Source organism: Pectinophora gossypiella, chromosome 9 (assembly GCF_024362695.1).
Source record: "Pectinophora gossypiella chromosome 9, ilPecGoss1.1, whole genome shotgun sequence".
In the NCBI taxonomy this organism is placed as follows: domain Eukaryota; kingdom Metazoa; phylum Arthropoda; class Insecta; order Lepidoptera; family Gelechiidae; genus Pectinophora; species Pectinophora gossypiella.
In genome coordinates this window covers 12,492,144-12,518,665 of record NC_065412.1, presented here as the reverse complement: position 1 = coordinate 12,518,665, position 26,522 = coordinate 12,492,144, and the positions used below count along the sequence as shown (strand labels likewise).

The window sequence follows — 26,522 nt, the reverse complement described above, 5'->3', positions numbered from 1 at the left end:
ACAGAAAAGAAAACAACATTGATTATAGGTACCTAACGAGTGGTCTTTGCTAACGAGTTCTATTAAATAGCAATCTTGGAAGCAACGGATTGGACTTGGACAATGACATTGAATTATGTCATTGCACGTGTTGTGAAATTCAGCAATCGTAGTCAATAAACAGAAAAATATAATAACACCTAGCGAGAAATATAATAATATCACAAAATAAAATAAAATGGCTTGGAATCCAAAAGACGACATATTTAAAGAATTTGCCATGACTTTTGATAGTCAATTGCTGCACTGGGAAGATTGGGTTAAAATTAGAAACGAAGAGATTGTGGAATTGAGCAAAAGAATGGAGAGACCACCAGCAGACCTAGCAATGAACGTTTTAGAAAATATACGCCCAAAAAAGGAACGCAAGAAGGTGCTAGAAGAAGCTCAGGTGCTGAGAGAACCACATATCAGAGACAGTTTATGGGAAAATGCAAATCGGTTTCGACAACGATGTCGCTGTGACAATGTTTACGAAGTAAAAAGAACTCGTGCCGAAAAGGGTCATCCAAGAGTAATTGAACACGTTCGAAGTCCAGATTATATACAAAAAACAGAAAAAGGCTTAATGGGTGTACCGGAACGAAAACCATGTCCGAAATTAGAAGCGGATTACCTAAAATATAGGGACAAACGCGAAGAAGAATTAAAGGAGCAAATACTAAAGATTGATCCTTTCAGGTACCTGTTTTACTCACATCTGAAAGTTTATTGTGAGACGTTTTAAGGAACGTCATAGAATCACGCGTATTACTCGTTTAATATTTGATATGCCTGGTAGCGTAATGTATGTAGCATAGAATATAATAATATCATACTGTCTTTATCATGCCATATCATGCATTTAACTACTTTTCAAACAATTTGCTCGTGTTTTAAAATATTACCACTTAAAATATATTAAAGATGAAAATATATCAAGCTCGTTCAATTATGTTTCAGGGCTGAAATTGAGGAATTGTGCGTTATAGGAACCGGACCTAAACCTCCACCAAAACGGAAACCAATTTTGCCAAATATTGAGATTACGGAACCAAATTGGCCGTGCCGTGACGCTTTAGCAGGGGTCTATGCTCTTAGAATAAATAATACAGTTTTTTACAAAGACAACCCTGAACAAACAAATCAACTAAACTATTTCCAAAAAATGCAGAAAGAACCTTGGCATGAGCCATGCACTTGGTGGACGTATTATTTCAAAGTACCAGAAAGTAAGATAGGAAGAAGCAAAATATACTTGGAGAATTTAGGAACAGTTACCTTATCGTATTGCTGGAAGAGAATTAAGAAAACCATTCCATTCATACCTGAAGATAATACTCAATCACAAAAATTCTTTTTCCGAAAAGGGGAAGATGTGATTGCTCCAGGACAGAGAAAGGTAATTTGCTTAACCTTTGTTTCTGATGTGGTCGGAATTTTCAATGTGACATGGGAGCTCAGTCTAAGTAACGTATGTTTATTTGATGATCTTTCAAAGAAATTTATCTTCAACTTAGTAGGTGACGCGTATGAAAATATTAAGAATATGTCAAGAAAAATTGAAAAACTGGAAAGCAGAATTGAAATCAAAGCAATTAATAAAGCTATTTACGATATGCTCAATGATGTGATTATAAAAGCTACTGAAGCTGAGCACCAGATATATCCTTATAAAAAAATGCTTTTGGAACGTGAAATGTTCGTAGCTATGAATCCGGTATGCTTTTACCACCAGACAGAAGTTCAAAGATTGAAGGAACTTTACGAGGAAATGACTGGGAAGGAGTGGGATTTATCGATACCGACTTGGCGTCAGGCAATGATTGAGAAAGAATTTGATGAGAGGATGAGTTATTACGATGCATTGAAGATATCCCACGCTATACTGCTCAAACCCGTTTTGGAAGGAGAAGATGTACTTATGCAGAAATATAGAGCAGTTAAATTAATATTAGGACAATTATTCGACAGGTTTTATGACGAATACGATCGTGTGAGCATGATGAATGGTGCTACAAAATTGGACAACAAAGAAATGGTTCCCTTCCCTGAAGAATCTCTTACGCCAGATATCATACAAAATATCTTTGTCATTCGCATGTATGAACACATAGCGTTTGCTATGGAAGTCTGTGCCGGTGTCATTAGTAGTATCGATCTTAATCGATGGATAGAGTTTGATTTCTGTCGCTATTAAAACTTTGCAATTAAATATTAAATACACATTGCTTAGTGTGGCGAAGCTGTTGTTTAAAATAATTTTAATTTTAGCTGGCTTACTTTAGGTGGTTTTAATTTTTCTTCAATTTTAAACTAGATAATTATATTGACACTCTAATATGATATCGACTTTGGGCTTTTTGAATTACTTTATGATTTTATGACTCTGTAAAAAGCGTACTCGTTGAAAAATAAATTGCAAATTTGTCCAACATTATGTTTACTGTCTAGAATATTGTCCATATTTAAAATTTGAAATCCAATTATAATTAAATATTCATCATGGTTGTTAAATAAAACGAAACTTTATATATAGTTCAAAATGTTTTATTTTGTATGTAAGTATAGTTTTTTAAGTACTTAAATTAAATAATGACTATCTAGATGTTTTTATGTTGTAATAAATTAATATACAGGCATAGAATAAGGAATAATACTAAGCGGGCGCAAAATATTGAAATTACGTACTTATATATAATAGTAATATTAGTAAAGTTTTATTGTTATCATAACTAACGGCGCTAAAGACCTTTTCGTGGCGTTATGACTTAGGCAGCTTAGCTTGACTTAGGTGTTCTCTTTAGTTTGTGGTATTTGGGTAACTAATTAATTTTCAAGTATTTGTTGAGTTAGTATTTTTTCTTACAGTTTATGCCGTCTGCATACCAGACTAAATACTTGAGACCATATTATTTTTATTTTTTTTAGTAAATAAATAAATAGGTTGTGTATAGGTTGCGTTGTAAGTAATAAGTTACAAAAGTAACCGTTATAAAAGTATAAATCTTAATGATTAGAGGAACTTCTGAAGCAGAAGCTATAGGTATAATAGGTAAGTAGGTATATATATATTTTTAATTTGTATGCTCGCGTTCCCATCCTATATGAATCGCCGAGGTTTAGAACAAAGTAGCACTTCCCGGCCCGGAACAAACATAAAACTTTTTCGCGCATATGCTATAGGTAGTTGTGACGCATAAATTGTTGTCAATAACTTCATTGTAAAGCGACGTGTGACCTAATTTTTAACAGGTAAACAAGTGCTCTTAAATTTTTGCCATCTCATAATATGTAATTATTTTAACCTTTGAAAACACAAAAAGGTCTCTTTTCCGCGAGCTGTCATGTTACATATTCGTACTAGGTAAGTAGATTGTAAGTACTATAGTTAAACTATTTTACGCTTGCAGTGCTGTGTTAATACTAGTCGGGACTGCTATAAAAAAGAATAGTTTATACTGTGGGAGTGTCTTTGAGCGGGAACCGGGAGTTTGTGAGAAGACCTTGTTCAGAAGGCGCCATTTACTCGCGTTTTCATACCACAGAGAAATTTCATTACTTCATAGATTCCTGCATGATTGACAACGCGCGTAAAACGCATCATCTGGACAGGCTCTAAGGGTGAGTTCGGAAACGCGTCACGCGGAATTCTGTGTAAATTGACGCAAAAAAACTCGGACATTGTGTGAATTATGTATTATGTTTTTTTTTTATAATTTTGAGTTAATTTGCTTGACGTAGATGACGGAGTGGCCAGGTGGGTGTCGCTGTGTCGGCCTCACGTTGCGGTCTATTGGTGCACTGTCTGGTCCTTCAAGTGATCGCAGGAGTCCCAACTGTGGGCAAGCATAAATATTTGAAGTGATAAAATTATTTCATTAAAGTCACTGGCGCTCTATGTGCGCGCGTTTTATGGCTACGGGCCATTCAGATTTTCATAATATATTAGAAATAGTTATTCCATGGCGAAAGTCATGTCTTTAAGTTGACTTAGAAGACGCAGATAGAAAATTGATCATCTTGTTAGCAGCGACAAAACAGATATATCAAGTCGAAATCCCGAACGGATCTCATTTACTCGGGTCATTTCTTCTGCAATGTCAACTCGATCACTATAGTTGATTGTTTTCGATTTTTCAATATTATGTCTGATGTTAGTCTCATCCTAAACTGATTGATTGATTAGGAGTCTAGACATGAGAGATGGCAAGCTGGAAAATTTGCCTGAAATGGAGCGTGGTGAAGAATTGTCCGTAGTCATTTATGCAAATATGAAGCAGTAGCGAATACAGGGCTCAGGGTTTGAAATCTGTGAAGAATCTGAGTCCAATCCTAATAAATCTATGATTAAATGATATCCTACTTTCTTAGCGCATACTGTATGTAGGTATATTTACTATTTATTCTTCTTCTTTTTTTTCTTTTTTTTTCTTTTTATTCTATTTCCAACCCCCTCACGATTTTTGGCCAATTGTCACCCTAGTGGGGTCAATGAAGTGTTTTATTTTCACTCCTAACTTGCCAGAGACATTTTGATGATTTTTTCTTTTGTAAAAAATGTTAGATGGAAGATGTTAGTTCGGAAGCTCTGGCTTTATTGACATCACTACCCCTATGTACTATAAATGACTGCAGTACCTTTCGTCATCTCGATTTTAAGTAGGTACGCTTCGACTAAGGCAAAAACATAAATGCTCCCACCCACCCAAAGTCCTGAATTCGGCCCGGTTTTAAACTTAAGTTCTAACTCATATTGGCATCGTAAAAGTAATAGGTACTGAACAACTTGCAGTCACTCTTCGCAAAACTTTTGACGATTTTTCTTTGACGTGAATTTTTGTATCAGCCCGCAGTGGAGCAGCGTGGTGAAGTATGCTCCGTATCCCCTCCGGTTGATTTAGGGGAGGCCTGTACTCAGTTTTCTGTTCGCGACTAATCAATCTCCTCAATCCTGGTGTCAGGGTTAAAAAACTATTTAGCCGCAAAATGGGAAAGACTACATATTTGCTAAGGTAAAAAGTAGCCAGCACCAACTGCTTAATGCGCCTGGTAGTGGAGCATATTCAGGGTGTTAGTGACATCGTAACGAAAACTTCGAGGGAGTTATATAATATCAAGTGGACTTTTCCGGCGCAAAAGCATAGAATTGAAAATACTTAAAAAAGAAACACATAAAAATACATGAATTTTGCGACGGAAATTTCCACTCAGAATCATGGCCTGAGTCATCCCACTCAGTATTCGTTACGACGTTACTAACACCCTGTATATTATAAGCTAATCATGTTACTATGAATACTTATGTGTTTTTCTGATGTTACTAACGATCACCTTAAACAGCATTCTGCGGTAAATCTACAATAAGTCATGTCAAAAAAAAACTTAGGTAAACAGCAAGAAACCTTATCATACTTTTCCACAACACCTGGAGTAATAAGCATCCTATAAAATATCATGTTTATTCCCTAAACATTATGGGAAATTCCGAACAAGCTAAATGGACTGTATTTTGTCGGTCTAAAAACGATTTTTAGTTTAAATGGAAAGCTTCCTTTGTGTACCAAAATATCCCATGTGTAAATATAGGCATGATATTTATGGAACAGGGTGAATGAGGTAAAAATAGGTTAAAGATATATTGAAAATAGAAAATATTAATTTCTCTTACTACATACGAGGACAATTCATTTACTGTACCTATTTACAGATTCGAAAATAAATATTAAGTATTATTACAAAAATAAACTTAACAATTAAATATTCTTAATCTTAACATTACAAATAATTAAAACTAGACTACTAAAACTAAAAACAAAAAGAAACAAAAGTACACGCAAGTAACTACAGGCTCAATTAAAAATGCTTATTATTTTTTTATTTATGTTTTCTAGAACAACGAGAATTACAGAATCGGCTTTCCTTGTGTATTGAAACAGTCATAATCAGAACATAATTTATTTGCTGCCACTTGTTTTACGAAGCCGTAAGATGGAATATGATGAAGTATAGGGTCACAAGTGATCGAAGATGATCATCTTTTTAGAAAAGACACCCAGGTGCCCAGGCACCCAGACGCCCGGGCGCCCGGGAAGATAAGCAATTCAAAATTCATGATATTGTAATATTTTTATTACCTGTTCGGTGCCAATGTGGACAGGCTTCTCATAAATAATCCAAGTGACGCATTCGGTATATGGTGGAGTCGTCAAGGACCCCTTGTACGTGACGTAACTGCCTTCAGAAAGGTCGTCTCTTTCCATCCATGACAGCGATTCTGAAAACACACAAATTGGTAAATATCACACAAACAAGACACATAATAACGGTAAAAGGAAAATGTAGGGAAATTATGTACTAACACATTTACCCTTCCGATAACGTGTATCACACAATCCGCTATTTATGTGCGTATAAAGCTTGTTTAAAAAGGATAATTTAGGAAATATCCATAATGTGTAGATCGATTTGAAACATCAGTGAAAATAGGATCGCGTTTACCTCAATAAATCAAATTTATGCGTGAAATCTTTAACAGTATATTTGGGTCTCAGAAATGGACAAAAAACAATGCAAGATTGTAGGTACCAGACGGGAAGATCTTAAAGTAATTTGAATAAATTATTGCTTTCATCAGTCGTGAGTTAAGTAATAGAAGTAATTTCTCGAAGCAGTTCTGAATTTGAATGAGATCGATTCAATCATTTAAGTCAAAATGATAAACGTTTCGAGTAAGTGATTAGTATTCGATTTCCTCACAAGAATTATGTCGGTAGGCATTATTTATGTACCGATAAAATAGTTGCTCCATGGCCCAACTCTCCCTCCACTCAAAATAAAAAAAAAAACCTTAAATTTCCGTAAAGCAAATTTTTCGTTAATTGAATTTTAAAAATGCTGGAAAGAGTTGAAGCAAAAATAACTATAGATACTTTAGATGACTGAAGAGGAAATATGATTGGCCACCTGATAAGACACGATTCATTTATAAAGAACATCATAGAAGGAAAAATTTAAGGAAAGAGTAAGGGGTAGACCTACGAGAACATTTATGAAACAAATAAAAGAGAAGGTGGTCGTGTTGTATTAGGAGGTAAAGGATTTAACCGAAAAGAGCGCAGTTCTTAAATAATGAGAGAGATAATTTTAGGGTAGCTATTACCGGAGACTTCATCTGCGTGAAAATTTAGATGGAAACCCATTAAAATACCTATAGATGATTCATATAAACTTTCAATTCCTTTTTTTACCACTTGGTGAGATGAATTTCCAAAAATCTCGGCTTAGTGAGCATTAACGTCCTAAAAGGAACCCGGGCAAAATTTGAAATTTCTGTCAGTCAGTCATAGAGTGACCTTTCGCTTTTTCATAATATGGATTGTCTACTCACCGGAGGTAACTTGCACGCCTATATCCCTCTTCTTAATGGCTTCTAGCCCTTCGACCAGCTTATCAAATCTAGGGTTGGGTGCATCTACTGCTTCTAGAAGGAACCCTACGACTGCCAATCCATCAGGGTGACCAACAGCCGCCTCCAACGACTGGTATTTGCTATTGTAGTGGACGAAGTGGCACTCCGCTGCGTATCTGTGAATATATTTTTTAGCTCCATCGTTATCTTTACCTTAGTGTTAATACCTCATCGCCACCATCCTCGCCAGCCCATTAACGTCCCCACTGCTGGGGCACGGGCCTTCCCTATGGATGGATAGGGAGATCGGGCCTTAAATCACCACGCGGGCCCAGTGCGGATTGGTGGTTATTAACGACTGCTAATGCAGCCGGGACCAACGGCTTAACGTGCCTTCCGAAGCACGGAGGAGCTCGAGATGAAAACTTTTTTGTGGTCACCCATCCTATGACCGGCCTTTGCGAAAGTTGCTTAACCTCAACAATCGCAGACCGAGCGCGTACACCGCTGCGCCACCGAGCTCCTCAACATTAATACCTTACTTACCTTACCTTACTTTTTTTTTATCTTGAGTTTCAGAGTCAAGAACTGAATCATCCCCCTCAGTATTCAGTACGGTGTCATTAATATCATGTATGATACAGGACAGTAATTCCTAAAGAAGCGGGCTGTAACAAGCAATCAGAAAATAACATGCAGCTACTTTTGTTAATATGTACCAAAATTGACATGATGAACCGTACGGTAAACGAATGGTAACCGCATGGCGATTAGCCCATCATTATGTAATCGTCTATCTCTTTACAAAGGATACAATATGCCTCTATCTGTTCTTACGACACGCCAAATAAGCAACTGAATGTTTTCTATGTTTTTATTCGCATCCAGTCCAGCATAGTCGCATAGTCGGCCAACGTCTTTCTTCCCTCTTTCAGCGAAGTCCTAGTCCGACTTTGAAATATACTACTCTGGGCCCCATCCCACTTGGGTTAGACCGAGTACTGCGGGATGGATGGCAGGAGAGAAACCACTGCCCTATTTTTCCCTAAAAAAATTGCACGGAAAATGCTACACCAACAAGAGCGTGGCTCTTAAATTAGTGATGATGAATGTTACCAAATACTTACCCATGTCCATCTAACACATGTTCGCAGCCGGTGAAGTCATCGACTGACCAGTGGAAGTGCATCTGTTCGAAGATGTACTCGCCGATGAGCGGACCACCACTAAGACGCGGTCGCGCCGCGGTGTCGAACGTAAAGTATGCTGTAAATGAAAAACGAATGTTTAAATGTTTTGTTTAATGTTTAAACGATGTGTTTTGTTTCACAAAAATTTATGAAGAGGAATTGTCAAAATAAATGTATTAAGATTTTTAAAATTTGCATTATTTTTGTACGTTACTGTCTCATAGACAATTTGATTCTATAGACAACATACATACACTCACGCCTATTTTCCACCGGGGTTAACAGAAACTATGGAATTCCATTTGCTTTGATCCTGACAGACTTCTCTTCATACACGCACGCCGGTTCAGAATAGATTGTACTGAACCTTTTCTAACGACATTGCCAATTTTTTCAACGTACGTCCTTCTAGGTCTTCCTTTTCCAGCCCTACCACCAACCATATATATATATATATATATATATATATATATATATATATATATTTTTAGTTTCAGAAGTGGAAATAAATTAAAAAAAAACAATTCTTAACAAAAACTTAACTTTTAATGTTTTTAACAATAATTTATTTCAAATAAAAACGAAAACTGATTACAACTTGTAATGAATTTAAATAACAAAATGTAACGATATCACACTTGATCAAATATTTACAAAAATAGCGAAAAATAGAAATAGCTCACGTGACCTTAACAACCAACGGAGATACGTCCGAACACCTCGAGCGCCGTCAAGCAAATGGCGTCTCTGGTTCAAGCTCTAGCTTTATATAGACGGTGCAGGGTAGGCCGGTAGTATAGAGGGGGTGTCCCTTACACGGCCTCTCCTGACAGGGTGTCGTCCTCGACACAGTCCCTTAGAGTGCTGGGACCCGCAACACCTGGCGCCGCTGGTCCAGCGTCCATGTCGTCGTCTAGCAGGGGCATAGAAGGGTCAGCCGCTGTAGCGTTACCTGCCGACGTGGTCTCGTCGTCGTCTAGCACTGGTATAGGGCTAGCTATATAGCTGGGCCCTGCGGGTGAAGTCTCATCATCATTCACGTTCTCGTCTGAAAGAAAGTTTTTATTGCAAATGTTCAAAGGAATTAAGTGAGCACTCAACCTGTTACACCTTTCTTTCGATCATCATTCAGTTAATTCATACATCAGACTTTCAAACTCATCACGCATCATCAATCATTTAATCCCTTATTCTTAAAGGAAGAGACGTCTCTCTTTGTTTTACCAGGTCCGGCCAAGGTCGTACTGTGCGATCTTTCTCCAGGGAGGCTTACTCGCTGAACTGCTCACCTGCTGCTACCAGTTCACCTGCAACATGACTTGACGCAGACCATATTCATACGTCAAGCCTACTCAACACGCAGACCGTATTCATACGTGTGAGCTGTTACGCTGACAAGCTTGACGCAGACCGTATTCGAACGTCAAGCCTGCCCAACACGCAGACCGTATTCATACGTGTGAATCATAAGACCGGCTGACTTGACGCAGACCGTATTCGAACGTCAAGCCACTTGCCACGCAGACCATATTCGTACGTGCAAGCCCATTCAGCACGTAGACCGTATTCATACGTGTGAACTGGAACCAGCTCATGATACCGCCCTGGGACCAACCAGGCGATATAGCAAAACATAAAAAGACAAAGTGCAGCGACGAACGCCAGGCGATAAGCACCTGAGTGACCAGTACCAGAGCGACTGACACTTACACCAGATCATCAAAGGTATCTCACCTTCAAAGAACGCTGTACAAGACTCTGGGCACCACTCGCCCCGCCACAACACCATATGCTGGGCCGCAGCCTGTGTTGTTTTGCCGTAGCCGCCGCTCAGCAAACGGAGTACGTAGCGTCCGCTGGGCAGAACCTCTATCACTTTGTAGGGGCCCCGCATACCAGGATCGAGTTTTCCTGTCGACTGAGAAAACTTCATAACGAACACATGATCGTTAATGTTAAATTGGCGAGGTGGATGACGCCGTCGATTCACTCGTTCGTCTTGGTTGAATCGATTGTTCGTTAGTAGTTCCCGGGCTCGACTCCTGGTGATTTCTCGTAAGGCCTCTCGATTGGGTGACGAGTTTTCGATGGCTATGTCACGCACTAGCGCGCGAATGACAGGAGTTGTCGCTTCTGTGCCAATGAGGAGATTCAGCGGCGAAGCTTGGATTGTCTTCTGTTTCGTGATGTTAAGCACTAATTGAAGTTTCCACAGCGTCTCTGACCAGGACGCTTTTTTATAGTTCGCCTGTATGCGCAACATGTTAAGAACGGTCCGCATATATCGTTCAGCCTGACCATTGGCGTGATGCATCTCCGGAGTTATATAGTGGAGGACGCAACCAAGCTCGTTGATCCACGTGACGAAGTCATTGGATTCAAACATACGCCCTTTGTCTGTTATCATGAGTTTAGGCACCCCGAACAAGGAAATAGCTTGCGTAACAACGCGTTTTAATTCGACAGCGTCTTGTCTATAAATGGGGTACAGCAGAGAGAACTTAGTGAAGGCGTCCACTATAAGAAGAACGAATTTGTATCCTTCGGACACAGGCAGGGGACCCAGAGCGTCAACGTGCACGGTGTGGAATGGAGTGTCGGGTTTTTCCCACGAGGTAATGGGTTGTAGCGGTGCACGGGGAACTCTCTTTTGCGAAATGCATACAAGACAATGACTCACATATTTTGCTACAAAGCGTCTCAAGCCTGGAAACCAGAAATGCTTCTGAATGAGGTCGAGGGTCTTTTCTGAGCCGATGTGTTCATGTTCGTCATGAAACACCCTGAGAAGACTGAGTCGGTGGCCTTTGGGAACGTAACATAGCAGTCGAGGCTGCTCGCCTATTGGGACGTACTTGTAGTACAGAATACCATTTTGGACGGAATAACGATCGGCATCTAAATGACCGTCTTGAAGTTTTTGAATTAGATCTTGGGTTTCTTCATCAGCGGACTGTGCAATTTGAGCCCAGTTTCGGGGTTTAGAAATTTGATTGACAGAGGCCACGGGGTTGCGGCTTAAATAATCTGCATGAGGCATCATTACACCTTTGCGATATTCAATCGAGAATTCAAAATCTTGTAGATAAGTCCACCAGCGAGCAACTCGTGGTAGAAGATCTTTCTTACGTTCGGTGGACTTCAACGCGTTGCAGTCAGTAACGACCACAAATTTTGACCCTACGAGATAATGTCGGAAATTTTGGAGTGCTTTAACGACAGCGAGCGTCTCCAACTCATAGGAGTGATATCTGCTCTCAGCTCCTTGAGTGGACCTACTGAAATAGGCAACGACATGTTTCTTTTTATCTGGGTGGACCTGCAAAAGGACGGCGCCGTAACCTGCACTGCTCGCGTCCGTGTGGACTTCGGTGGTAAGATTTGGGTCGAAAATTGCGAGAACTGGCTCGTTCGTTAAATGTTTGATTATGTCCTGACGGATGGCTTCACATTCAGGTGTCCAGATGAACCTGGCGTCCTTACGAAGCAAATGGGCGATGGGGGCCGTTTTTGTAGCATAGTCCTTTATATAGCGTCTAAAGTACCCTGCTAAGCCCAGGAACTGACGCACCTGTTTAACGTTCTCTGGTGGTGAGGAATTAGCTAACGCTTCTACCTTTCGCGGACTCGGCCTAACCTGACCCTGACTTATTACCCTTCCTAGGTACTCCACCTCGGTTACCAGGAACGAACATTTTCGCAGATTGATCGAAAAGCCGGCGGTAGTAAGGGTCTTCATCACCTTGCGTAGTAATTCGATTCCTTCCTGGACGGTGTTGCTTAGAAGAAGTACGTCGTCTACGTAAACCAAGACGTTGCCCTCATTAATGTGATCGCGCAAAGTGTCGTTTATTATTCGCTGATACACGATGGGGGAGTTGGCTAGTCCGTACGGCATTCTAACATATTCGAAGTGCTCTTCTGGCGTTACGAAACCGGTAAGTGGTATGCACTCTTCTTTAAGGGGAATCTGGTGGAAACCAGTCGCCATGTCGAGGCTAGTAAAAAATTTGTAACCGCCTAGTCTGTCAATGTGATCGTCGATCAGCGGGAGAGGGTAACGATCTTTTACCGTGACTCGGTTAAGGGCCCTATAGTCGACACAAAGCCTATCAGAACCGTCCCGCTTTTTTACGAGGATGATTGGACTCGCATACTCCGATTTAGACCGTCTAATTACACCCTTACCCAAAAGGTCATTAGTAATTTCTCGAACTTTAAGCTTCTCTTGATAGGAGAGCTTGTACGGCCTGTACACTACCGGTGTTAGATCAGTAAGTCGTATCTCCATCTCTCCCGTTCGAACGGTGGTGGCAGCAGTGCCCGAGATTAGAAAGTCAGAATACTCACCAATGACAGACATAAGGCTCTTCAACTCCTCGCCTTGAAGGGGTGTGTTTATTTTTACTTGATCGCCAGACTCAACGGTGTTCACAGAAGCGCAAGTGTCGCTACGCGTGAGATATTGTCTGTCTTTGGTGCGTACGTAAGTTATTCCGTCACGATTCAGCACATCAGTGCCAATTATGACGGGGGCGCTCATCAAGGGAGTTGGTACTACTACTAAGTCAACTTCAATGGATACATCACTAAATTCAACCGTAACGGTGACGTAAGACGTGGCGACTATTTCTTTGTCACTTAAGCCCTTCAGCACACAGCGTCCTGGCTTAGGTTGGGACGAAATGTGTTTTAGGACATCTGCAGAAATGAGAGACACATCAAGGGCGCCACTATCAATGAGTACATCTAACGGTACTCCATCTACCACCGCGCAAGTTATGTCGTTGTTTTTGGGAAGATTTGGTCGATAGGAGCACAGATTAACATTTCGTTGATTTCGTGTCTCTGATCGGGCTTTGGCAAAACACTTGTCCTCGGTGTGTCCCTGTTTCTTACAAAATGTGCATGTATTACTGGGCCCGGGCTGTGCGCTAGGGGCCGTGTTAGACTTTGGGTGCTTACAATCACGGCTAACATGTCCTCGTTGGTTACATGAAAAACATTTCGGACCGGCGTTATAAGACTTTGATTGGCCCTGTTTTTTAAAGTTACTCGCGTTGTCTCGTTTCGCCAGATTAGGCTTAGTGTAAATTGAGAGAAATGAAACTATGGTGTCCGGGGTTAAGTTTGCATTGGCGGCAGCCGCACGTACCTGAGGACTATCTATACCGCGGATAACAATAAGTGTTCTCAACTCGTCGCTTAAACCTTGAACAATTCGTAGGCGCAGCAAGGTACGACGTGCATACTCTGCATAGGTTGGATATTTATCGGAAGTTGTTTTCATAGCCTCAAATAAAATGTTGGCAAAGTCGAGTTGGTTGGGGCAGAGAGATTTAAACTCTAGCTTAAAATTAGACCATGTTCTATCATTAGTGACCCACTCGCTGAGCCATACCCTAGCGTCACCCTTTAGACATGAGGCTACGCGTGACAGGCACTCATGATCGCTCCATCCGTTCGCCTCTCTAGCGCGATCCACTTCTTCGCACCATGCTTCGATGTTATTTATAGAAGGGTCAAAGTTAGACACATAATAATGTTGTGACTTCGCAGGTTGCATGTTCTTAATAGCCTGCATCAAAGCATGTGCTAGAGTAGATGCCTCGGAGCACGGAACGCCTGACGCCACGGATGGATGTCGTTGCGGTGTTTCGGGAGGAACCGGATTTGGGCCGCGTATATCACACGGGCTTTTACGCGAGCGGTGACGTGACCTATCACGGGTATTATTTCGTGTATGACGCCGACGTCGTCGTCGCGAACTACTACGTGAAAGTGATCTCGACCTATAGTAGGTGCTACTTCGCGAACGATGCCGACGGGGACTACGCACCGAGTCGCGCACGCGGCGCCTAACCCGACTACGCGAACGTCTCTCAGAACCGTACGAATCTCGTCGATCTCGAACACGTGAGCCACTTCGCGAAACACTCCGTTCAGTAGTTAAGTTACCTCGCGAATAACTACGCCTGCGGTCGCGGGATCTAGTCCGCGGAACTCGCCTGCTTCGAGAACTACGTCGCTTACGCGACCTACCCCGGGTGTGTTGCCGTTCACGGCTACGGGATTCGTCACGCACCATAATCACCACACAAACACAAAAATAAATTCAAATGGACAGTTAAAACACTAATAAATCAAGTGGGTAATCGTCACACTATTTGATTTACTTATAACGATTTTCTTGTTTTTGTTTCAAGTGGGCTAACAAGTTCTTTATCCCACTTCTGATTTTAGTTTCAGAAGTGGAAATAAATTAAAAAAAAACAATTCTTAACAAAAACTTAACTTTTAATGTTTTTAACAATAATTTATTTCAAATAAAAACGAAAACTGATTACAACTTGTAATGAATTTAAATAACAAAATGTAACGATATCACACTTGATCAAATATTTACAAAAATAGCGAAAAATAGAAATAGCTCACGTGACCTTAACAACCAACGGAGATACGTCCGAACACCTCGAGCGCCGTCAAGCAAATGGCGTCTCTGGTTCAAGCTCTAGCTTTATATAGACGGTGCAGGGTAGGCCGGTAGTATAGAGGGGGTGTCCCTTACAATATATATATATATATCAAGCGATATATAGGAAAATAGGGTTATGAAAGCAGTATATATACAATGTTATATATTGTTCGTTTACAATGTTCCTTCATCCGCTCTATATAACGTATTTTACACCACATCTCTCTTATCAACCTATTTCGCACTCTATCGCCCAATTTAACACCGCAGATGGTACACAAAAAAAAACGTAATCATATGGGATTGCAACCGGCGATGCTACAATGGTTTTGACTTTCCAAATGTTTCAATAATTTTGCCTATTTCCCGCTTCTAATCTATCAGTAGCAAATTCATTCTATCATCTTCGTCTACTTCGGAAAAATAAAGAGATACGATAAGATAATTCAAGGGATAATACCGTTCAAGATAAGATTATTTAAAAAAATATAGAGATTAAGGGTTCTTTTATTTTAACAAAAGCGACAAGCCCTGTCTATCTTTATCGTAGATACATACTTGTAATAATATAGTAATAGGTAAAATCAAGCCAATTTCACATTGGGGTAGGCAAAGATCACGAAAAATTATTACGATTCTGACAGTAATTTCGATACTTCCACTCTTTTCAAAATCTTCCTCAACATTGGCTGCAAATTGTTTTTCATTATTGAAAGAAATAAATGTTTGTTATATAGGGACACCACAGTAACAAATATAAAACAACACACGGAATAAGACATAATTTACAATCAAAACACGTATTAAAGAAAAAACTTACACGAAGTGTAAATAAATAGACAGTAAACATTAACGCACATTGTAATTGAGTGTAAGTATGGACTGGTCAAAAATGGTGGTGGTGTCTCTTATACTTGCGGCTCTGCGCACCCCATTTATTTACGGGCGTGAGTTTATATCTTCTTATGAATATGCTCGCCAATTTACACTTCTCTTAACCTGGTTTTATGATGACAATGCAATACTGGCTTAATCTAATCATACTAGATATGTTATAGTAATGTTTTTTGCGTAATAGCAGAAATTTAAGGTAAGTACAGTCAGAAGCAAATAGCTAGTGACAGTCACGGCATACATAATACGAGCAACATCCAGAATGTCCAATAATTAAGGACCTTCAAGGTGGCCGGTGTAATAACTTCCCTCATTCAGCGCTTATTCCCTCATTCAGCGCTTATCGCTATCGACCCACTAGGGTCGATTAATTCTTTCAAATATTTTTCCTCTCAGACGACGCCCTGAGCCGAGGTTCGCGCCCAACTGGGCACCCTCAGGCCTGTTGTCTTAAACGTTGTACCGGGTGAGAGCCTTCAGCGCTCCCCATTTGTCCGGCCAAGTAGTTAATGCCATCTGCGGCAAATCTACAATAAGTCACGTCAAAAAAAAAAAAAAAGGTGTAATAACTAATCTCAACGTAAGCGATACTCTACCTTAATTCTATCTTGTAAACCAAACTGAATAATTATCGTCTTATATTGCACTCGCATCTTTCATTAACTTACCTTATCAACTATATTAAGAGAAGTGGGTGTTCAGACTTAAACTAAGAACTGGCTCCTACAGATAGTAACACTCTAAATGAACGAAAACTTCGGCACAACCTGCGTGTTCAAAAAGTTGGCAACAACCTAATCGTCCAGATTCGCGAGACGTTTACAATGTCAAATAATTCGGCTCAATTACGTCGTCGTAAATATGACAATACTCACTGCGCCAATTGTTAAGCAGTCAAGATGTTTAAAAATAAGTGAACGATTAGGTTGTTACCAACTTTTTGAACACGCAGGTTGTGCCGATGTTTCTGGTCACTTAGAGTGTTACTATCTATACGGCCACCTTGAACGTCCCTAATTTATGGACATTCTGGATGTTGCTAACTCTATGTATACTTTGGCTGTCACTATTTGCTTCTGGTTGTACAACGTCACTTCCTTATCACATACTTTATCGGGTCAAACCAATTTAAATTTGCAAAGTTTTGATTGCAGTAATTTGGTGAAAATAGCTTGTCGTAAAAGTTAATGTAGGTGCAATAAAGGAGGATTTTAAGAGAAGACGGGTGAAAGCAATAAATACTCTTATTACCAGTATTATGCTTTTATGGTCGAGTGCTTTAAAAATATTGCAAAGATGACAGGGTGTATCGTAGATATTTCCGTATCGTATTATCAGTGACTAACTTTTGTCCGCGTGGCGTGTATCTATATTACGCGGTTTAGATTTTTTCATACAAATGTTTTTTCCCGCTAACTCCCGTTCCCGTGGGAATTTTGCAATATTCTGTTGCAACTAAGCTTTAACTTTACTAAGGTACCTGCATGCCAAATTTCAAGCGTCTAACATAAGCGGTTTAGATTTTTCATACAAAAGGATTTTCCCGCTAATTCCCGTTCTCGTGGGAATTTCGGGAATTCCTTTCTTAGTGCACCTCTACGGTACCTAAGCTACGTCCCTTCCAAATTTCAAGTGCCTACGTTTAGCCGTTTAGGCTGTGCGTTGATATGTCAGTCAGTCAGTTTCTCCTTTTATATACGTATTTAGATAAGATGTGCCCTGTAACGTTCCCACTTTGGGTACGCTCCCGGTAGTAAAAAGGCGCAAAGCTTACGTAAAAGAGATTTATTAAAAAAATCATTGATTTCGGACAAAGTCCATAGAATGTTAGTATACAAACGACTTGAAAACTAGTGTTAGTAGGACATTATTACCTAACCTTTTAGCAGATACGACCAGAGTACAAAAAAGAACAATTTTAATTTGAAAAACAAAAACAGTCAAGGTTCTTACTATTAAAGAGTTGTTAAACGGGAAAATTCCCACTTTGGGAACGTTCTTTGGAGCGGTATTGCATACCATAATCAGCAGTGTATGGACACCGCGTATCATAAGCGATTATGATACACATTAATGTATAATAATGTTACTATAATGATACGCATCGCTCTCGTGGTACGAATAGGTACTCGTACGGTAATCAACTCGGGAAAAGATACATAAATTTTGATAATTTCGTTGCTCACTCAACATAAATTAAATTTTTCACTCAACGTCCATTTAACTCCAAAATGTTCAGTGAATAAATAAAGTGCATTTGATGTCAAACAATTCATTGTTTTACATTTAATATTATGTTTCGCATAAAATTGTCTGACTGTTCTCATTAAAGTTTAACATAAAACGAGAACTGAGGCAAATTGTAATTTCATTGCCGTTGTTGTTTGTAGTCTGCGGTTTATAAAGTCCCTGGTGAAAGTGCAAAAACACTTAATAATAACTAAACTAAACACGTGTAATAAATAGCCTATATACGTCCCACTGCTGGGCACAGGCCTCCCCTCAATCAACCGGAGGGGGTATGGAGCATACTCCACCACGCTGCTCCACTGCGGGTTGGTGGAGGTGTTTTTATGGCTAATTGCCGGGACCAACGGCTTAACGTGCCCTCCGAAGCACGGAATCATCTTACTTTTTCGGACAATCAGGTGATTCAAGCCTGAAAAGTCCTTACCAAACAAAGGACAGTCTCACAAAGTGATTTCGACAATGTCCCCATCGGGAATCGAACCCGGACCTCCAGATCGTGAGCCTAACGCTCTAACCATTAGACCACGGAGGCACACAAACACGTAACAGGTATGTATGTGTGTAATATTTTTCTATAATTCAAAAGATCAAGACAATCCTACTGATGATATTGAAATCCTGGAATCTTCGTGATATCGAAATATCTATAATGCAAAGCTGAAGTCAACTTCAACCTTCCGTATATTTCCGTTTATAAAATATTTGCCCGAAATTATACGTGTACACTGTGCATCAGTTATATCTACATAATTATTAATGGTTCAACGGCAAAGCGATAATTACATTATTGGGTTAATGTTAACATCCAGTTATTATCGCATTTGTCGCCACTAATTTGAACCAACTCGACGCATCCCAGAAGGATTAATGGTTAATTTTACACAAATAGATTTACACGCGATACATGCGTTGGGCACACGATCTCGAGGTATGGGTTCAATTCCCAATGGCAAAATTATCAAAATCAATTTGTGAGACTGTCCTTTGATTTTGCTTGATATTTTGAATCACTTTATGTATTGATTTATGTTGCTACCTATCTTTTAATTATTTTGATCAAGATAATAACGGGTGAAAGACGTAATTATGCCTGGATGTTATAAAAAGTTTTCATCTCGAGCTCCTCCGTGCTTCGGAAGGCACGTTAAGCCGTTGGTCCCGGCTGCATTAGCAGTCGTTAATAACCTTCAATCCGCACTGCGCCCGCGTGGTGGTTTAAGACCCGATCTCCCTATCCATCCATAGGGAAGGCCCGTGCCCCAGCAGTGGGGATGTTAATGGGCTGATGATGATGATGATGTAATAAAAAGGGTCATCATTTATAAGTAAAAACATAGATAAAATAAGGATAATGTATGTTATCTATGAAATTAGAAGGTTAAACAAAGGAAATTTACGGCGTCAACTATATTGCTTTTGAGGAACGTACCCTAAAAGTTATTGTGGTGGTCTCACGATCGACACATACGGAAAAAGAACGCAAAATATGCAAGAAGAAGTTTTCAAGTCTTACCTGTTTGGCCAGTGTTAATCAGCGTGCCATTAGCAGCATTGTCCCAGTAGCCCTTGAAGTTAAGAGGGTCCAGGGAAGTCCATGTCGGACAGCGAGACAGGGAGATCGCGATAGGTGACTGCGATGCACGCAACTTGGAAATCTGCTCGGCTGAAAACAAAATCGAAAATTTCATTCATTACTAATTAAGAGTGGTGTGCTGGTGGGCGTCGTACGGCTGACGATGATGATGATATACATAAAATAAAGCCCGTTATCCTTAATGGAGTGCGCAGAGCCACAAGTCTTTGACATTTGTTTTTAATAATGGAAATGGAAATAATGGTATTGATATCCAGGATTTGAAAATGGAACCGGAAGGTGGCTCAAAAAACTGTTATCAAATTTATGAAGCACCGCAATCTCATCGAGTTTGGGTTCGTTTGATTTGACTTTTGATGAGATGAGTCCTGAAATAGATATTATGATGAACTGTGATGATGTATGGTGATAGGTGATCGAATATCGCCCATATAATGTTCTGAGATTAAAATATAAGGCTAGTCACAAAGTAGACGAATTCCGTGTCTTGAGATCAACATCTAGCCTACTATTTACTTAAGTAAATACTTAGTTATACATGGCAAAGGCCTTTGGCAGTTCATAATAACCCTGGTGGGCTGGTGTAATCGGTTACCAACCTAAGAAACCCATACGACAAAAGAACATAATTGCTTGTATGTTTTGTGGCCGTACATTCACTGCTAAGATCGGTTACGTCAGCCATATAAGAGCGCATCTTAGGCGTTCCTAGATTGGAGACTTGTCGTCATGGCCGAATACGGCTGGATGGATATATACTAGGACCAGTAGAAATGAACATTTTATTAATAGGCACCCTTGCGTGTGTTTTGTGGGTGTCAGGTTTAATTAAATACCTGCCTGGATTCAACGGAAAACAATCGAGAATTCCAATTACAAACAGGTTTACTGATTGGAAATTTGACACACGACACACATACTGATGTACAAATTGATTGTACACAAACAATTTGCAAATCACGGAGGCGGTACTTACCGCGACACTAGGACCCAGGAGCGTGACTTTATGTTTCTGTATGAATGCTAACAAACTCGAAAATTACAAAAAATGCCTGACCTACGAACAGAGGCGGTATCGATAGCGGTCCGGGAGTATATTTTTGAATCGCTTTCAACTTACATTAGAAAATAGCCATTACCCATTTCACGAAGCACATCAGAACTAGTCATTTGCAAGATGAGACAGGTATATATTTTCACATGCGTGTTGAAGGCGAGCGTTTCAAAAATATGGCCCCAAACCGCTACCGATACCGCCTCTGTGTGTATGGCTTAAAAGTCCTGAGCGTGGTGAATACGAAATCTGCCTAAAAATCTCAACACAAAGCCAATTGTTTTACTGTGATGTGGTGTGGTTGAAAGATTAAATGTCGTGTGTGATCCAGTGGTTATGTCGCTTACTATTCTGGACATATTTACTTTTGTCATGTTTTCATCATTTCACTTCATGTATATTCAAGCGTTTTTGATTTTTGCTTTCAGAAATAATTATAAAAATGTGCTTTGTTCAGGTATAAGATGGAATGTATAGTTCTGAACACACTTATCAGTGTCAGTCAGTAAATAATCAAGTTAAGGTGAAGGCATTGGACGGTTTGTTACAAATGGTTTGGATATTAGCCTAGGCTAGCATCTTGGCCACACTAGGTAGGTCCAGCCAGTCTTCTCTTCTTAGCTGTTCACTTACGCTGCCCGGTCAATACACCACCGGCTCAATTTAATAGCATCGGAAGTCAATATATTTGTATTTGCAAAACGACAAGAGATTCATTGATCGTCCTGGCTTAACAAGAGCTGCGGGTTCAAGTCCCGTCCGAGTCAGATTTTTTATTCATTTAATTTTCTCTTTGTGATTTTCTCTAATCTACATATATAAAAGGAGAAACTAACAGACTGACATATCAACGCACAGCCTAAACGGCTAAACGTAGGCACTTGAAATTTGGAAGGGACGTAGCTTAGGTACCGTAGAGGTGCACTAAGAAAGGAATTACCGGAATTCCCACGGGAACGGGAATTAGCGGGAAAAGTCCTTCCACGCGGACAAAGTCGCGGGCAAAAGCTAGTGTGAATATATGCTGTATTACTGTGATTAATTCAGTGTCGTTTCATTTTGCGTTGCTGAGTATTTTGTGTCATTTTTTGCAAATACATGGGCCTACTCCGCCTCTGGAATTTAGTCAGGCGTTTTATAACATTTGACGAGAGAGGATCTGAACTATTTCAAACTTTTTAACCTCATAAGAAATCTGTCATTAGTTGTTATCACTAAATATTTAGACGTTCATTTTATGCGGTCTTGTGCGTACTCCAGTCCTTTGGTAAATATCAAGGTCTCTGTAAAATATCTATTTATTAATAATCTCAGCGTAACTTATTGTGTGGGTGAAGCGAGGATCTAAAAAAAACATTTTTCCAACCAAAATATTCAATGAATGAATATTTAAATTAATCGAGTGTTCACGACATACAATTTTATAATCTGTGCAAACTATATACTCTGTACATTCGTACCATTCATTCTTCCCTCTTCCCTTCCAAATAAAGACGCGAACGGAGCTGCAAGTAATTTCAGTTTTTTATTTAATTTCACCGAGAAACTAAGTGCTTCCCTGTTCATCGAGTACCTTTGTCACATGCAGTTGACAGCTGTAGGTACTTTTGCTCACACCTAGAAAACAACCTATATACGAGTTTTCTTTGAACACAGTCTGATTTTTTGAAGAAAAGCTATTTCATTGATGTCGCGTAAATACCTTTATGGCTTTACAGGGTTTTCAGTTTGACAGCAATTAGGTGATCCGACAGAATGGAGTAAATAAATTAAGTCAAAGTAAGAAATAATAAAAAAGTGAAGAAAAATACCTACACTATGTATATTCGAAGCATATTTATAGCAGAGGAAATCCATTTACTGTTTTTCATGAAATACATGAAAATAATGAGCCGTATTTATAAAGGTTATCCAAACGACCTTATGAATGAATGAATGAAAGAACGAACGAACGAATGAATGAATGAATGATATGATCCAGCCGGTATCAGTTACGGCGACTGCTTCAACTCCGACGTCCATGTGCTAGCATGTGGCTTATATTAACGCTGATGTCGGGAATTGATTTGCACCTTTTAAAATTGTCAATAAAGCACAAAATATCACTTTAGCAAAAAAACAGACACATCAAATAGCAAAGTCAGCCACGATATAGCCAATCTTGTTGAAAAGATCCTCGCAAATTGCGGGCATGTTAAATGGCCCACCATGTTGGAGTGAGTAGAATACCTTAGTCAACTTTAACAATATGTCCAAGATAAAAAAGTAGCTTTTTACAGAGTTTACTTTCAATCTAGCAGAAAAACCAACTTAGAAAAAATCAAACACTAAAGTTTGATGTGGAAAATCCATCTCCTACAGACGCTTTAAGCTTTAAGACAAAGGTAAAATATGTAACTTTTCAACTCGAACGAATAGCACATATTGTTCATGGCAAATCTGGTAATCCTCCATAACCGTAAAGGAAAAATGTACGAAAGGCGACAGACTGTCTCGACAGAACCTGACTTATGCTCATTTCACCCTATAAGGATATCTTTTGGTTCACTGCCAGATAACTTGGATGTTTATATGATAAAACACATATAAACAAAAGAAATACTGCATAGAATGCTTTTCTCCCAAGGCACGATCTCAAAGTGGACTAAGATATTCTGTCAATTTCTGTCTACTCACAAAATAATATGGAATCGTCAAACAAATAGTAATATTAATTATCAATTAATTAATTTATGTCTGCGTAATTTCTATGTTACTGTTTACTAGTAGAAGGAATTCTACTTGCTATGATCCTGACTTGACATATCATGCTTGCTTCTTCCACTCTCATAAACCTTCATTGAAATAGCTTTTTATTATCAGTACCAGTCAGTATTTACCAATGATGAAATTCAGTTTCCTTCTTCTTCCAACTACACCACTACACCAGATATATCAATACTGATTTAAGAGCCACGCTCGTGTCGGTGTAGCATTCCTCTCCATGATACTTTTTAGAGGAAAATAGGACCGTAGTTTCCCTCTTGCCTTCTGCCCCACAGTACTCTGTCGCGAGTGGGATGGTCCCCAGAATAGTCTATTTCAAAACCTTACTAGGATACCTGTCCTCCGCCTCTGAATAGTACTGACTGTTACTGCTGCCCTCTGTCAGGTACCAAGATATAGTCTATGTTAATTTTATTAATCCTTCCATCCTTCCACCTCTGCAACCGTTGACGTCTTCACCCGTATCCCTGGGCAAGGGTTTTAACGTTATATCCCGTAAGTCTGGGTCCCTATCCGAATTCAGCGACCATCTCACTCCGGCCTACTGAAGTGAGAGGCGCGTACCTCCGCGGCAAAGACGCGCCGAAAAGGAATTGCCCCAGTGCATGGCAGAGAAGATGACTCTGTAGCCTCTGTGGCTATGTTAATGGTCTTGTATGAAACAAAAACCAAAATTCTAAACTGGATATATAAGACAACATCAATTGTGGAATATACAGCTGTTCCAATGTACATAAATCTAACTACACATGTGACGTATCTGGGTTACCGCCTTTTAGTAAGAAGAATAGGATATCAGTTTGCGGTCGGATGATGGATGGGTTTAGTGCTCACGCGCTTTATTTATTATAGCAAAATAGTCGCCCAATTGTAAAGGACTGGAAATGTCTGCCGTCATCTGTTTTTCCAACTCGTTATAATCTGAGACCCTTCAAAGCTATAGTGAATAGCCATTGGCTAGGTCACGTAAAATTGTGGTCAAATGCGAGCCTATATTATTTAAAAAAGAAGAAAAAATATAAGCTGCTGAACGAATTCCATAGTTTTTACTCGTTCGCAGTCCAGCATAGACACAAAGTGGTTTAATTAATATACATATTATTTCTTTATGTAAGTAGTTCTTTCATGTTACTATTACTTACTCTCCCAAGGTTTTTGTAATCCATCATTTCTTTTTGAACTACTTATGATGTTTCCTTCAAACTCCTACTAGTTTGTGAATTTGTTACGTCCAAACCTTGTTGCTGACGTGATAGTAGGGAAGGCCCGTGCCCCAGCAGTGGGGACGTTAATGGACCGGTGATGATGTTGAGATAGTTTCGTAGTTCAAAAGGTAATGACTAAATAAAGACATATCTAATGGTAACATAAAATGTATTTTTTTCTATTTACTTAACTATTTTTTTAATTTTAATAAAGAAAAATGTAATAATACGAGCGATATATTTATCACGTTTTTCGATGACGTCTCAGGTTGCATTTTCATACAAATCCGATACTTAGTAATTTCGTCTTTTGACGTTTACTAAAAAGCAACTGGTTGCGTATTAAGAATGAAAAATATTTTGTACCAACTATGCTGTTAAAAATATTCTTAGTTGGCAACTGGTTGCGTATTAAGACAAAACATTCTTCATTCACAACTAGTTGCCAACAAAGGAGTAAAATTCTTCGATGGCGACCGATGGGATGTTACTAGTTGGAAACTTGGTATACACCTATTGTGATTATAAGATTATCCTAATGTATAATATATCCAAGAATTGTTAATAAGCCGTGTTGTTAAGACTTTTCTTGCTCCACTTATTTTTTCTTGCGATGAAACATTTGACGAAGTGGTAGCAAAGTCATCGGATTGTATGCTGGGGAACCCATTACTGAGATCTTTATGTTGTGGCAATTGTCAAATTGTCTTACAACTACTAAAAAGTAGAGCTAAAATAGAATCTTGACTTTTGATAGTGTTATTTGTATCCTACATTAAGATTTCTTTCACTAGTGAGATTAAACTATAGAGTAGACTGTAGTTCTGTTAACATCGAAGCAATTCATCTAAGAAAGCAATATTTCAATTCGAAATTAACGCATTTAAAAGTAAGTGCGCAATGCAAACTTCTTAGATGAATTGCTTCGATGTGGCCATTTTAACCCCCCAGAACAGTACAACAGAACTGCAGGGAGTAAAGGTATATAAACTACGCAATATTAGAAAGTTATTGGTGCAAATTCCTGTAGACACCATCTAATTTTCCGAAAAGGAAAGGGACGGATGATTGACAACTGTTAATTTTAAAATGAAAGAATAACCCGGGCGAATAAAATAGGCATCTCGCTGATATGCAATCCGTTTAACGTGTGCTGTCAACTTAATTCTGTAAGGTTATTAGCCAATGTAAAATTTTTCATCATCATCAATTTAAGAGCCACGCTCTTGTCGGTGTAGCATTTTTAGTAAAATTTTGAGAGGATTTTTTTAGAATTCTGCCCAAAATTGACGTATGTTCCATAAATTTGATGTTGATTACCCGTCTCTTTCCTTATCGTCGGATAAGAAAGTGACAGGTATACAGAACTTAGCACCATTACATAGTTTGACAGCGATAAATGTAACTCTAACTCACCATCGGACGCCGCAGAGGTGTTCTTAGCAGAAACATTTAAACATTTCGAGTTAAACTTCATTATTCTGTTTTCCATTTTATTTCAATTTGTAAATATATTTTCTTATTTATGTAATACGTCTGATTGGTAGTCCGAAAACTATTCAAAGTCAGCCCAAGGTAGATTAGATAGTGCCCAATCCAATTTTTATCACATTTCTATTTAGTTGATAAAATAAGTAGGTAATATCAGAAACAATTGCTCGTCGT

The 26,522-nt window shown here is 39.2% G+C and overlaps 2 protein-coding genes across 2 annotated transcripts; one reads left to right on the top strand and one right to left on the bottom strand.

Annotated features, from left to right (window-relative positions):
* Positions 1 to 217: 217 nt before the first annotated feature.
* On the top strand, positions 218 to 2,243 carry LOC126369820 (MYCBP-associated protein-like). The gene is made up of 2 exons (XM_050014385.1): positions 218 to 720; positions 982 to 2,243. The coding sequence occupies exons 1-2, from the start codon at positions 218 to 220 to the stop codon at positions 2,216 to 2,218; spliced, it is 1,740 nt and encodes a 579-aa protein (XP_049870342.1). The 3' UTR covers positions 2,219 to 2,243.
* Positions 2,244 to 3,039: 796 nt separating this feature from the next.
* On the bottom strand, positions 3,040 to 26,424 carry LOC126369699 (carbonic anhydrase 1-like). The gene is made up of 6 exons (XM_050014266.1): positions 26,274 to 26,424; positions 19,752 to 19,901; positions 8,557 to 8,695; positions 7,409 to 7,605; positions 6,156 to 6,295; positions 3,040 to 3,857 (listed from the first exon to the last, which is right to left on the bottom strand). Exons 1-6 carry the CDS (start codon positions 26,347 to 26,349, stop codon positions 3,732 to 3,734), a joined length of 828 nt encoding a protein of 275 aa, XP_049870223.1. The 5' UTR covers positions 26,350 to 26,424; the 3' UTR covers positions 3,040 to 3,731.
* Positions 26,425 to 26,522: the final 98 nt, after the last annotated feature.

Coding starts and splice junctions, on each gene's coding strand:
- LOC126369820 (XM_050014385.1), top strand. CDS start 218: ATGGCTTGGAATCCAAAAGACGACATATTTAAAGAATTTGCCATGACT. Junction 721..981: donor CTAAAGATTGATCCTTTCAG/GTACCTGTTTTA, acceptor ATTATGTTTCAG/GGCTGAAATTGAGGAATTGT.
- LOC126369699 (XM_050014266.1), bottom strand. CDS start 26,349: ATGGAAAACAGAATAATGAAGTTTAACTCGAAATGTTTAAATGTTTCT. Junction 19,902..26,273: donor CACCTCTGCGGCGTCCGATG/GTGAGTTAGAGT, acceptor TTTTGTTTTCAG/CCGAGCAGATTTCCAAGTTG. Junction 3,858..6,155: donor TCCACATTGGCACCGAACAG/GTAATAAAAATA, acceptor GCTTGCCCACAG/TTGGGACTCCTGCGATCACT.